Source organism: Lissotriton vulgaris, chromosome 11 (assembly GCF_964263255.1).
Source record: "Lissotriton vulgaris chromosome 11, aLisVul1.2, whole genome shotgun sequence".
NCBI lineage: Eukaryota > Metazoa > Chordata > Amphibia > Caudata > Salamandridae > Lissotriton > Lissotriton vulgaris.
This window is the reverse complement of record NC_141699.1, coordinates 892,233,993-892,247,552: the sequence shown is the minus strand read 5'-3', so window position 1 is coordinate 892,247,552 and position 13,560 is coordinate 892,233,993. Positions and strand designations below refer to the sequence as shown.

General features: G+C 43.7%; 1 protein-coding gene across 1 annotated transcript in view; it reads left to right on the top strand.

The window, feature by feature from the left end:
- The window catches only part of LOC147683657 (aspartate aminotransferase, cytoplasmic-like), a 359,755-nt gene that overhangs the window by 210,661 nt on the left and 135,534 nt on the right, over nucleotides 1-13,560 (top strand). The window contains exons 4-5 of the mRNA XM_086942558.1: nucleotides 4,611-4,715; nucleotides 5,214-5,364. Of these exons, the coding sequence (XP_086798684.1) occupies nucleotides 4,611-4,715; nucleotides 5,214-5,364 (256 nt within the window). The remainder of the gene's footprint in view (nucleotides 1-4,610; nucleotides 4,716-5,213; nucleotides 5,365-13,560) is intronic.

Below are 13,560 nucleotides of genomic sequence, written 5' to 3'. Positions count from 1 at the left end.
GGACTTGCCTGAGCCTTTGACGGATGAGGAATGGACTGAATGCTGCTCCATGACTGGGGGCTATGTGGTTAACGGCAATTTTCGCTTACTTCATTTTAAATTTCTCCATCAATGGTATTACAAACAAAAACAATTGGTCCGATATGGCCTTCGGGATGCTGCGAGGTGTGTTCGGTGTGGAGAGGAAGATGCTGATTTTGTGCATTTAGCATGGGGGTGTGCCAAGGTGTATGATTTCTGGCTGGCTGTGACTGACACCCTCACTAAGATGACGGCCACGGAGGTGGCGATGGATATACGGTTGTGTTTACTAGGGCTCGCCTCTGGAGTGCCGTGTAAGGAGCGGAAATTGATTGTGCTGGCGTTGCAGCTTGCTAAGCGGAGGGTGGCCATGGGGTGGGGTGGCAGGCGGGCACCTGATGTGCAGTTGTGGTTAAAGGACATGGCCTACTGCAGGGATCAGTTGACGTGCTATGCTGAAACTCTGCCGGAGAAGTCACGTCCACGGGACATTTGGGCTTCATACACTGCCTACATGCTTGGATTGGAGGAGGATGACAGTTCTGACAGTGGGGGCGGGGATTGATTGCCTGTTGTCGGTATGCCTGAGGGTTTGTCTGAATGTCTGGTTAGGATGCGTGGTTGTCGCCCATGGGTTGTTTTTGTCTGCTGTGAATGTGGTTCCTGGGGGGCTGTCTTGGATTTAATTCTCCCTGTTCCTGCGCAACGACTGGTGGCACATGCTGCCTTGTATAATTGGGATACCACCGCATGTACGATTGTTGACAATACCTTGCGTACCTTTTACACTGTTTCATATTCTGAATTAATACTATGCACTTTACTGTGACCTGGGACCGGGTTTGCTGGGATGGGGGGGTGGGGTTTGTTACTGTTCTGTATAAACACTGCAAAATAAGACCTGTAGGTGTTAAGCGGGGAACTCATGTGGAGTTTGATATATACTTGGACTGTGACCACTTCTTGCCCTCTACGATCTTGGACTGTCCCTGCCTATTATCCTTGATGTATGCTTACAGATACCCACTGTTGAATTGATAGCAGCCGGCCCTGTATAGGGTTGTAGGCACACTGCTGTGTATGTGAGCATATTTACAATAAAGGTCTTGCAAAAAAAAAAAAAAAAAAAAACATAAGTCCCAAATCTCCCAAAAAGATATTTCGCTGTATGACCTGATGTACAATAGGATTGCACAGGTCTTGGTGTGGACATTGTCCTTTCTATTTCCTGCCCCCGTTTGTGTTTTCATGCCTCAAATATAAAAATATTGCTATAGTTCAGTTAGTTTCTTACAATTCGTTTTTCATTATATTTGTGCTTGACCCTTTAGCCTTTTTCTTTGCCAGTGTTTTAAATTAATTTCAATATCTGTTTTAAATGTTTTCCTGTATTCAAACTGTGTAAAATTGAAATGTAAATCGTTGAATATATTTATATGCTTGCATAAAAGGCTCTGCGAAACCAACATCGCTTACAAAACTTCACACAGTCTCATTTTCCCTTATGTCACATAGAGGTCTCGATGTAACAAAGATACTCAATTTCGGGAATGTTTACTAAAGGGGGCACAGTTAAAGAGAATGTTTGCAGAAATGTAACAAAGGATTGACCAACGTTGTGGCCACTTTATTTTTTATTTGTTTATAGTTGATTAAAGAGAGAACTATAATTGTTTCTGAAGCAAATCTTCTACAAAAAGATTTCAAAATATAGGCCCGATATACTAAGGAGGGGTTGGATAGCAGTGCTATGTTCTTTGGACATTGACTGCTTTGTGACCCCGACTTTAGTTTTGTACTCTGGCTGACCATTTCAGAGACCCAAAAGCTTCCCCCTCACTCATAATCTGCAGTGCATGGCTGCAAAAACAGGGATGGATGCCACTGAATACCATATTTGTTTCCAAATAGTATCTCTGACAGGAAAAGTGTCTGCTTTCAAAAATAAATGTTGCCAACCGATAAATGGCACATTGAGTGCCGCTTTCTGCTCCTCCTTATTCCAGTGGCCTCCAATCACAAGGTGAAAGCTGTCTGTTTGGGACCAATTCCACTCTGCGACTGCCCAATCACCCTTTTTCGTGAGTCAGTAACAGTTCAATGTTTTTCGATCGAATCGCAAATTACCATCAACTTCAAGTTGATGGTAATTTGCGATTCCTTAATGCAAAGTCGCATTCTCAGAATGCTTCTTGTATTGCATTTAGGGAATCGCAAATCGCGATTCCCTAACTGCATTCACAAAATAGGTAATCGCAAAAATTGTAATTACCTATTTTGCGAATGCCTTAGGTATTGATGCAGCCCAAAAGTCTAATTACAGTTGCAAACGGGCCGTTTGCGACTGCTAATTAGCTTGATGCATGTACCCCAAGATCACATGTAGCATAATTACGCACTAGCCTATAGAAGTGTGTGTGTAATTGCAGTAGGGTAGTATGCCATGGAAGTGTTGCCACCAGGTCCCCTAAATTTTGTTTTGTTTTTTGGTCATTCCCCGTCCTTGTAACCGGTTTATTTTGCCGTAGCACAGAAGTCAAAGCCATTCCACAAAGGGGTAGTAGTGGTTGCAATTTCTGCTCATCAGTGGCATGCAATGTATCACTTAGCCACTGCCTACCTACCTAGTTATTTCCACTGGGATACATGCATGTCTAGGTCCTCCCACCTCATGTGTGATCCCCAGGATAGCTGCCCTAGGGTCAAGTGCTATAGGCCGTCCCACAACTCTCTTAAATGCACAGTGTGTCCCTGACCAGTATTTGATATTAAGGATGTTTCTGGGCTAAGTTGTAATGATTAATTGCCTCCTCAAAATCCCTAACTATGTCTATGACCAACCTAGAGTCCAACTTGATAGTATCAATCTCCATGTCCGATAAGGCAAGAGTGTTATGGGACACTTGCATTTCTTTGGCACTAATGGTACCCCCTGGTTTTCTTCCATGGCCTGAAACATGCTCATCTGTACTCCACATATCTTTGATTCCTTTCTCCATATAGCCTTATAAGCATAAAGTAAATCGCAAAGTGTGCTCTGCCCTGCAAACCACTCTCCTCTACTAAGCATTACTATAGGAACATGTGCAATGCTCAAACATAGCGTGTAACTTGCACACTCTATGGACAGACACATATCAAAGTAGCACATGCTGAAGCCCAGCAATTCATCAACTTTCCAAAATGCGTTTCCTGTATGCTATTGCCAGCAGTGCAGTTTCAACCCTCTCTCTCACCATAATCATGGCTTTATCAAATAATGGATGGGGCGCCACAAAATCCCCCCATCAAATATGGTGGTTCACTGAGTTCCAGGTATCACATGTACTCTCCTGAAACCTTCTTTGACACCACATCCAAGGGAATATCTTAATATCTTCAAATGGAATGACCTTAAAAGAGGCTTGCTCTATTTCTCAATTTCCTTTGTTAGAGCTAATGGCCTCATCCTCGATTATAAAGGCTCCCGGGTTTATAGTATTTATTTTTTTGCCATTTCCGTCTGTATTTATCCATTTTTATTTTTTGCTAATTTTATCTTCATTTATCAATATTTACTTTAGGTTTTGTGGAAAAATTAAGCTGAAATTAGTATATTTCCACATTTATTTAACTGTTAGATATGCACACATGCTTGAATGTCTGCCAGGTTTCAGTGCTGTGAACACCCGCAGGAGAGAAATCAGTGCACTCACATGAAAATATGCAAAGTTCAGTATCAACCTTGTGCATATCTACTGCTGTTAAAGCCTCTTTACTAAAATTGCTTTCCTTTTTAACCTCCCTTATGTATCAATCTACACATCTATTAGCCTGGCTATCATGGCAGACAGTATTTAGAAGTACTCAAAAAGCAACCTTTTTCAGAATTTATCCATGTTTAAAAATAAATACAGACAAGAAGATGAATGTTTTCTGTCTGTATTTATCTGTAAAAATCAGTAAAAACGGAAAACAGGGAGCCTTAATGATGATTAGTAGCTGCAAAGAACACAAGCGTCCCCTTATAAGGAATAAAGAGACCGTCTGTCAAACACTACTGTAGGTACATTGATTCTGCTTCATTCCCAAATCCTTCAATCACTTTTCCAGCTCACTGGTACTGATTGGGGTGGGGGAGTAACCCATCAGAGCTCTCTCTCTCCCTTACTTATGCTACTGTTATTCCTTAGTTTCTTGGTCCTGTTGTTGTTCCCTTTTACAGGAGCTCCTCTGCTATGGTTCAATAGGTAAGGAAAAGTCTTGTTCATTATCTGCAGACTTGATTATTACATTTATTGTCCTTTAGCCTGTTTTGCTCTGCTTTAGAACTGACTATACTCTAGTTATTAAAGGTGTCTCATCATAGTCTTTCTCCCAGTTTGGATCAAGCGCTCATGCGTGGAATGCCATATATTTTCTTCTCCTAAGTTTTACTAGAAAGTTGCCTTTTGTTAATGGGAAATATAAATAGTTATGGGTGTTAGCCGTGTGTACCTGCCATGGGAATTGCTGGCACCAAAGCCTTTAATTATCTTTTATGCTTGGAGCAAAAATAAATGTATATTGTGCAATAAATTCATGATCCATTTTCATGTGATTTTTTCCAGAATGCTCGAGATTTCTCCATTGTTTTCTTGGATTGCTCAATGTACAACCCGACTGGGATAGGGCTGGCCTCCAATGAGTGGGAGTGGATCTCAGAAATAGCCATGGTAAGGACTTGATGTTTTTAATTTACAAACTACTAACTCACTCGTTCACCTTCTCCATTCAGAGCGGCCATCCTTTGGAACTCGCTGCCCGCCCACATTTGTGGGCTCAACAATCACTTAGAATTGAGGAAAGCCATAAAAACCTTTCTCTGTCCCACTCGGTAGGCCTTCCCTGGGGCCCCTCCCTGACCTTGTCCACCTCATCACTATCAGTGCTGGGGCAGCTGTCGCGCTTTACAAATCCTTTACCATTAACATTCATATTTCAACCTCAAGAACTATCCCAAACCCGGAAGACTGCACTGTGGTATTAACCCAAGTATGGCCCAACTTAATATATATTTGTGCTTGAAGCTCTAATGTGGTTGTAACATCTGACCCATCATCCTAGATATTAACTCAAGATGCCTTTCCGTTTTGAAGATGAAATTCTGTCTCAGCAGTTCACAATGCATTTGCTCCAGAGCATTCTAATCTATTTCTCTTTGTGTGTTTCAGCGGAAGAATTTGTTACCCTTTTTTCACCTTCCTGCCCAGGGACTAATTTCTGGGGACCCAGACATGGATTCCGGGCCAGTTCAGTTCTTTGCTGAGAAAGGGTTGGAACTCTTTTGTGCCCAGTCATTCTCCAGGAACTTTGGATTGTATGGTAATTCTTCTTTAATAATGTATATAATGTTGACAGGGAGATACATTACGTTTTTACACTGTTCAATCTGTGTTCATTCCTAATACAAAATTAGGCTCTTGGGGTGTTAGAAAGTTATGATTATGGTTTGGCAAGAAGCACATCCATACCTAAAAAATACCCCGGGATTTCTATTCAGTCAAACTCTCTTGGCTATGGCTTAAGTAAACATCAATATGCTACTAATCCCTCACCAGTAAATGCAGACATTAGAACTAATGTCAAGGATTGTGAACATCGCTTGGTGGCACCATTTTAAAACATATCAAACATCTTGTGTAAGAGAAAGGTAATGAGTAAAATACATATATCCTGAACTCCAGGCTTGTCCTCCAGCTACCAGTCCTGAGTATCTCACTCCTTATGAGTGGAACGGGGTTGCATTGAGAGAGCGAGAAAGAGAGAGAGAGAGAGAGAGAGAGAGAATTCCATAATACTCAGTAAAATCTGCAGATCATCTTGATATAATTCTGATATGCACACCCGGAGGAAAGTCCCTGTTCTCCATTTACATGACATTCAACAAAAATGAATTTAAATAATTAAAGTTTGTCATGGCTGTTTTCCAAAGTATGTGTGAAAATGGGACAAAAAGCTTGAATTAGAAGTGGATGATTTCTAATTGGGCTTGAATAGCTCCGGTTTGTATGATTTACATATACTTTGGGCTTGATTTAAATCTCGGCGGACGGGTTACTCCCTCTCAACCGTGATGGAAATCCCGTCCCCGAAATATAAATCCCATAATTTCCAATGGGACTACATTACAGTTGTATAAAATCCAATTTCGTTGGGAATAACTCCATTGCAGAACCCATTTTTTGCAGATAAAAAAATGTAATTATTAGTGTTCAAATATGTTTTACACTTTTCCCTTTTTCCGTGAGTGTGAGCACGCTTGTTTAATGCTGCATAGTTTTTACTCCCCTTTGCAATCCATACTTTGAGTCAGCGAGATGGGGCCTTCCGATGTGCTTTCTACATATATTTTTTTCAAGAAATGTTAAGGCCAAATGTTTATCTCCTTACCCACAAGACTGTGATTGCAAAAACGCCCTGTTTGTGCGATTCCCTTTAGTTGTTTCATAAAACTGGCAAAAATAACATTTTATTTTTTCACGTGAAAAATAATTTTCCACAAACTATGTTTCTCTACTTATGACTTCCGTGTTCAATTTGTATCTGTGATATTGTTATCTTCTGACTTGTCCAAAAAACGGGTTGAGTCACAAATTTATTTTCACCACTTTGTTATAAATTTAGTAAAATTGTGTTGCTGTTTATCAACTTTTCATGTTATATTTTTACATGCTTGCACTTAAGCGTTGAAAATGGTGGAAAATCATTAACTGAACCTAGTAAGAGGTTTGTTTCTAAAAACTAGATAACATTCTAAATTCAGGAATGGGCTATCTTTATACAAAAGCAATCATTTGCCTGCTAAGGATTTCCCACAAATTCCCCAACACATTTTTAGGTCGAGCCTCGAAGACCTGTTGTATCTTATTCTGTTGGCTTTTGGAACAACCACCGATTTCTATTGGGTGTTACCTGTGGCATTCAACAATGCTGGTGTTATTGGTATTTGTCCGTTTTGGTCCCTCTTTTCTCTGTCAGTTCCCACCCCCTGGCGATTTCACTAATGGTTTATTTTGGTCGGCCTCAATGCTTCTTCACTGCGTGCAATGGCATCTCCTCCCATCTGGGCATTGTAGCCTTAGTATTCTTTTGGGTGTCCCTAGTTGGCGCTTAGCTGGTGCCGAAAATAAAGCAAGCAACAGAATCAAAAAATGGCCCTTGGTGCTCCTTTTACATGAGGACTCAACAGAGTGCTCTCAGGCGTCTCCGTGATGGCTGTGGGCTGTTCCTCCTGGTCAGCCATTTCAAAAGAAGGCAATCAAAGACGGATGAAATGCACTCACAACTATTGTATAATTGTGCTGCTCATAGGAGCAATAAATAACAAGGCCACTAGAGGACAGTATGGCATTAAAGATCAATGTATACTATTCAGATTTCTCCTTGCAGCTTCCTTTTGGAACTACATTCCTTCTAATTTACATCGCAGATGACTTTGATAGATCAAATCCTGAACCTTATCTTATTTTTAAGTGATCATTTGAACCCACGCACAATATTAGAGCTGCACAATTTAAAGGTCGCCAATTTAAAGTTAGAAATATATCACGTTTAAAATAAAATCAGGGAAAATTAAACCGACTTGAGGAAGCACCAAAAAGATTGGTACTGAAGAATAAAGTAGTTCAAGCAAAGCGAATCACCTCTGGGTGCTCTACATCTTCACACCGCCTTGTTCCTCTGACCTTTTATAGCACTTCTACAGAGTACTAGGGTGCAAAGTATTTACAGTGATTAACAGCAGAGAGGTATATTGCCTGGAACTCTTGTATCAGCTGTTTTAGTGCAAGTTGGGTTTATTGTGTCCCTACATTTTCCGGCAGTTCGTACACCCGTCATCATAAGCGGGGAGGGGCAGTGCATGGTCCTCCTCCAGCATCCCCAGAGGTGATCTATGGTCAGCCACAGTAATAGCAGTTGTAGAGTGGTTTAGCCAGTGTGACATGAACTCTAGTGCAAGAAAGAAAACTAGTTCCCCAGCTGATAAAATGATAAAATACAGCAATAATCAGGGTTTAGTTGGTCCCCTCAGACCCCTGTGCCACTGCCCCTGCTGCACCAAGGGAACTATGACCCCTGCATTTGAGCCTTTTGCTATGTGGCTTATTCCCTCAAAATGGGTTAAACCTCAAACATGACTTCCACAGCAGTCGGAATCTGCAGTCCTCTCTGCAAAGCGCTGAGTCTTGGGAACTATGCATTCTTGAGAATAAGCTCATTAGCCAGATCGACCAAACAGATCCCAGCTGCAGTCTGCACAGGACCAACCTCATCACTTTCTCTTGGTTCCCCTGTGGACCACTTGATCATCTGGCCTGGCAAGACTATGGGGCATATGTGTGAAAGTTTGGTTTTGCAAATCTCAAATAGCGAATTTTAGAGAATCGCTATTTGAGAATCGCAAAACGAGATGTATTTAGGCTTTGCAAAAAGATTTGCAAATCCTACATATTCCTTAATTGCGAATCGCAAAGTGCGATTCGCAATTAAGGAAACCCTCCCGATTCATTCCTATGGGACAAGAGCCCCATAGGAATGAATGGGAAGGCATTCTCAATTTGCGATTAGCAATTAGAGAATCGCAAATTGAGAATGCAATATCAAGGTTGCAAGGGTCTCAAAAGGACACCCTGTTGCATCCCTGAAAAAGGCATGGATGCACATGTGGCGCACATACATGCCCTAAGCACATGTATGTGCGCCACATTGCACTTTGAAAAATGCATTTTTCAAAGAAATCTCAAATTACCACCAACTTGAAGTTGGTGGTAATTTACGATTCCTTAAGACCAAATTGCACTTTTTCGGTGCGTCTTACATTGCATTTAAGCAATAGCAATTTACAATTCCTTAAATGCAATTGCAAAATAGGGAATCACCAATTTTGCGATTCCTTATTTTGCGAGGCAGTTTTTCAATAATACATACCACTAAGCCCAATTGTGATCGCAAACGCCGAAATTCTGCGAATTTTGGCGTTTGCGATGGCAATTTGGAAGGAAGCATATGGCCCTATGCCTTGAAATGACTGCACGCTGAAGTAATCAGATGCACGCACCCATCAAGCCTCTCACACTTCGATCAACTACTCATCCATCCACCAATCTCTTCACAAATGTGCAAATTAATCCATGTGCTAACTCATTCATCCATTTATCCCTTGAGCATCCATCAACTCTATGGTTGACACGCGCCCATTCACTCACTCATCTTGCACCCACCTATCTAGCTAGAGGCCTGTGCACTCGCATACCTTCTTGAACTAGTCACTCAGTGACCTACTAAATCATCTACTCAATACCCCATCTATCGATCACCATGCATTGTATCAACCCTCACTCAGCTTTCCACTCACTATTTTTGAGATAATATTATCAGTGTTTTCACCGATTCCGTGACTACCTGTAAATTGCATAATCATGAACCGACTGAGTGGTTGGTCTGTTTACTGATGAACTTGTATGATTTCTTGTTTAGGGAAGACATAACGCAGCAGTGAGTTTTGTTTTCACCCATGTGGTGTTGGGACTTGCTGGCATTCCAGTCGCTGGTTCCTGTGCCATTTGAAGTGGAGTATGAGAGGGAAATCCTCTTATAATAATTAGGGTTCCTTTGTCCTCAAACGTTGAATGCATGGTAGGAGGTACTATGGTAAAATGTCTTTGTAGATCAAGAGGGATTTATTCAATATCCTCTCCAGACTCACAAACGGACTCAGGCTTGTTTCCGTCACTAGGAGGCGCTGTGCTGCAGGCAGACCATCTTCTGTGGTTAGTAAGTTGCAGGTCTGTGTTACACTCTACTCAGGTGGCCCACTTCATTCCCTCTTTGTTGAACAGTTATCCGTACCTACAGGTGGGTGTAAGAAGCATAAGGCTGGAGGCTGAACCCGCCCCACACTTTTCAAGGAAGTCAACAGCTCCTTCGCACTTTATTTACTCCCCCCAGGGGTGCACAATTTTACTTTATATCAGTCACTAAACTACCGCATGGTGTAGGATTTTAGACAGGGCTGCATCTGATTATTTGACTGGGAGCTTACACAGTGATACATTTATAGCCACAGGAAATCAATGTTGCACTAATGTGCGATATGCTGCATCACTAAATACTTATTAAATCCCAAAGGCGAGACCGGTTGCATTGCAAATGCTTGTTATTAAACAGTAGTTACTATATTAGTGTGTGTATCTGTAACTTTATTATAAATGTGTTCATGAAAGCAATATAAACGGATTTACCCCTACTGATTATTACATACAACTGATTTCCTGCCTTACATGCAAAGTCTTTTTGCAATCAAAACACTGCAGTTTGAAAAATCACACGGTTTTTGTAAGAAAGCTTTTCCACAAGTCGGAACAGTATTTCCAAATTGTGAAAGGGCTTTGTACCCTTTCCGAATCACAAAGAGGAGGGGGCCTAAATGGGACATCCCCCTCCTATTTACACTTTGGAAAGGCATGTATCAATGATTTGTGATCACAGATGTTTCACCAACCATTGATCAGTTAACAACGTCCTAATTGGGGTGGGAACCACTGCATGCTACCCCAGATGTATTCCCCCAATGGATCCGGTAATGGATCTGGACCGGTGCTAGTCGTGCCACTGTGACCTTCCCTGGCACCAGCCGCTGTGCCGGGACTCCCGACGCAACCATAGCGGCGCTCCCAGTTCCATTCTTATCTCCATCGACCAGAGCTGTATTGGCACCTACCGACACTGATTCCAGTGTTGATAGAGCCCTTGGGTCATAGGCCGATTCCTCAGCCTTATTTTGAACGGCTAGGAATGGAGGAAGATTGGGCGGGATCGCTGGACCCTTTACAAGACCAGCCTCATTACAAAATGGATTGGTATGAGGAATTGGATGATGTAAGTGGACTGGATAACTCTCCAGATTCTGGCCTGCTTTCCCCCCCTACCGTGGCTATGGAAGAGGGAAATTCATATGCTATGGTAGTGAGAAGGGCAGCTGAGGTCCTGGTCCTTCAGCTCCCTTCAGGGAAAGTCAAGACGAACATCTTGACGGAGGTCTTGCAGCTGGGTGTCTCCGCTTCGGAACCTCTCCTGCCATTCAATGAGGCCTTGACTGATGTTCTTCTGGGAACCTGGTTCAACCCCAGCACAGGGACACCTATGACTAGGACAATCGGCCACCGCCATCACCCTGCACCGGGGACCCAAATTTCCTCACCAGCCACCCTACCCTCAAGAGCTTGGTGATCCAAGCCTCTACTTCTCAAGGCTTGTTTCCTTCCACACCCCCCGGACAGGGACTCCAAGAGTCTGGACAGTTTGGGTAAGAAAATCTTTTCTTCCGCCAGCCTAGCATTGCGGTCAGTGAATACCGCATGCCTATTGGCCCGTTATTTCCACTCCATTGGCAAACGGTTGCACAAGTGCTGCCACAGGTCCCAGAGAAGGCCCAGGCCGTCTTCTCCCAAGCGGTATCAGACTGGAGAGATTCAGAAAGTTTGCCATTAGTTGTGGGCTTGACATCACTGACATCACTGACTCGCTGGGCGGAGTGATTTAATCGAAGGTGGCCATTATGACGCCACGCCTGCCTGAGCACATCTGACTTTTCTGGGGCTGTCCAGGCTTCCCTCATGGACATGCCCTTTGATGGCACCCTTCTCTTCAGAGACAAAACAGACAAGGCCCTGGGGTGCATTAAGGATAAAGTCCTTGGTCTGTCAGTAGCCACACTGCCCCATCTGCTTTTCACCCCTTTCCTGGCTACAGAAGGGGCTTTCAGCCGTGCTAGCCATATCCCAGCCACAAAGCAGCGCAGGTTCAGCAACCTCTGTGCGGCCGTGGGCGCAGCTCGTTCCGAATCCGTGGGTCAGGTGACCAGAGTTCGAGTCAGTCCACCACCCCCTCTGTCCCTTCGGCCTCCAAACCCTCCTAGTCCGGTCTTTCAAGATTGTGGGTGGCCAGTTGGTGGCAGGATCAGCCATCACCTCCATCACTGCTAAAACATCACGTCGGACAGGTGGGTTCTTCAGATAGTTTAAAGGGGCTACTCCCTTCCCTTCGAAAATACCCCTCCCTCTATGCTTCCAGCTTTTTCCCAACTGACAGAGGATCATCTGCCTTTGCTTCAGGGGGAAGTCTCGACTCTCTTGATCAAGGCACCCATAGAGAGATTGTTCCAGTGCCAGAAATATGCGGTGGTTGCTATTCCCACTACTTTCTGGTCTCGAAGAAAGAAAAGGGCATTCGTCTTATCCTAGAACTGCGAGCCCTCTATTACTTCCTCAAAAAGGAAAAGTTCAAAATGCTCACTCTGGTCTGCCATGGACCTCGGAGACTGAATGGTAGCTTTTGACTTGCAGGATGTCTATTTTCACATTCCCGTCCAACCTGCCCATTGCAGCTACCTGTGGTTTATGTTAGACCACAAGCACTTTCAGTTCACGTTGTCCCCCTTTAACCTTACCAGCATCCCTCTGGTGTTCACCAAGATGATTGCGGTGATTGCAGTTCATCTGTACAGATCAGGCGTGCCAGTCTTCCCCAATCTCGACAACTGGCTGTTGAAGGCGAGTTTGCCCCAGGCTGTCGTCTCCCAACTCCAGACTATGGCGAACCTTCTCCACTCACTCGGGTTATCTATCAATGTGCCGAAGTCACACCCAACTCTTTCTCAGACACACCTTTTCATCAGAGGTGTTCTGGACAAGTGCAGTTTCAGGGTTATTCTCTCGAGCAGTGAGTCCGGGATATTCAGGCTATGATACTGATATTTTAGCCTGTGTCCTGGACTTCAATGAGAATGGCTCGATGGCTGCTGAGCCTCATGGCCTCCTGCAACCTACTAGTGATATAAGCCTGATGGCATATGCAGACTCTGCAGTGGGACTTGAAGTTTCAGTGGGGGCAGAATCAGAAGAATCTCTAGGCATGGTCCAGATCTCGGAGAGAACTGCACAGGGCCTACAGTGGTGGCTAACAGACCGTGATTAGGTCAAAGGCAGACCCTCTCCCTTCCCCGACTAGACCACACAGTAGTAAAAGATTGGGTCACTCCTGGGATGGGGCGGCTATCTGGGAGAGGTTGTGATCAGAGGAATCTAGTCTCCACCGGATTCGGAATCCACATCAACTTGCTGGAGCTCCGAGTGATTCGCTTGGCATTGAAAGCCTTTCTTCCTTCAATAAAGGGAAAGCTGGTTCCAGTGTTCACGGACAACACCACCGCCATGTGGTACTGCAACAAACTGGGCAGGGTGGGGTCGTAGACTCTTAGTCAAGAGGCCCTGCATCTCTGGATGTGGCTGGAACAGCAGGGCCTTTCCCTGGTGGTTCAACACCTAGCAGGTTCTCTCAACGTCAGGGCAGATGAACTCAGACATAAATGCCTTGCGGGTCACGAATAGCGTCTCCAGCAGTGGGGAGAGCCTTGATTAAATCTGTTTGCCTCCACCATGAATGTGCAATGTCAGCAGTTTTACGTGCTGCAGTTTCCAAGACAGCACTCACTCAGCAAAGCTTTTCATCTTGAGCGGA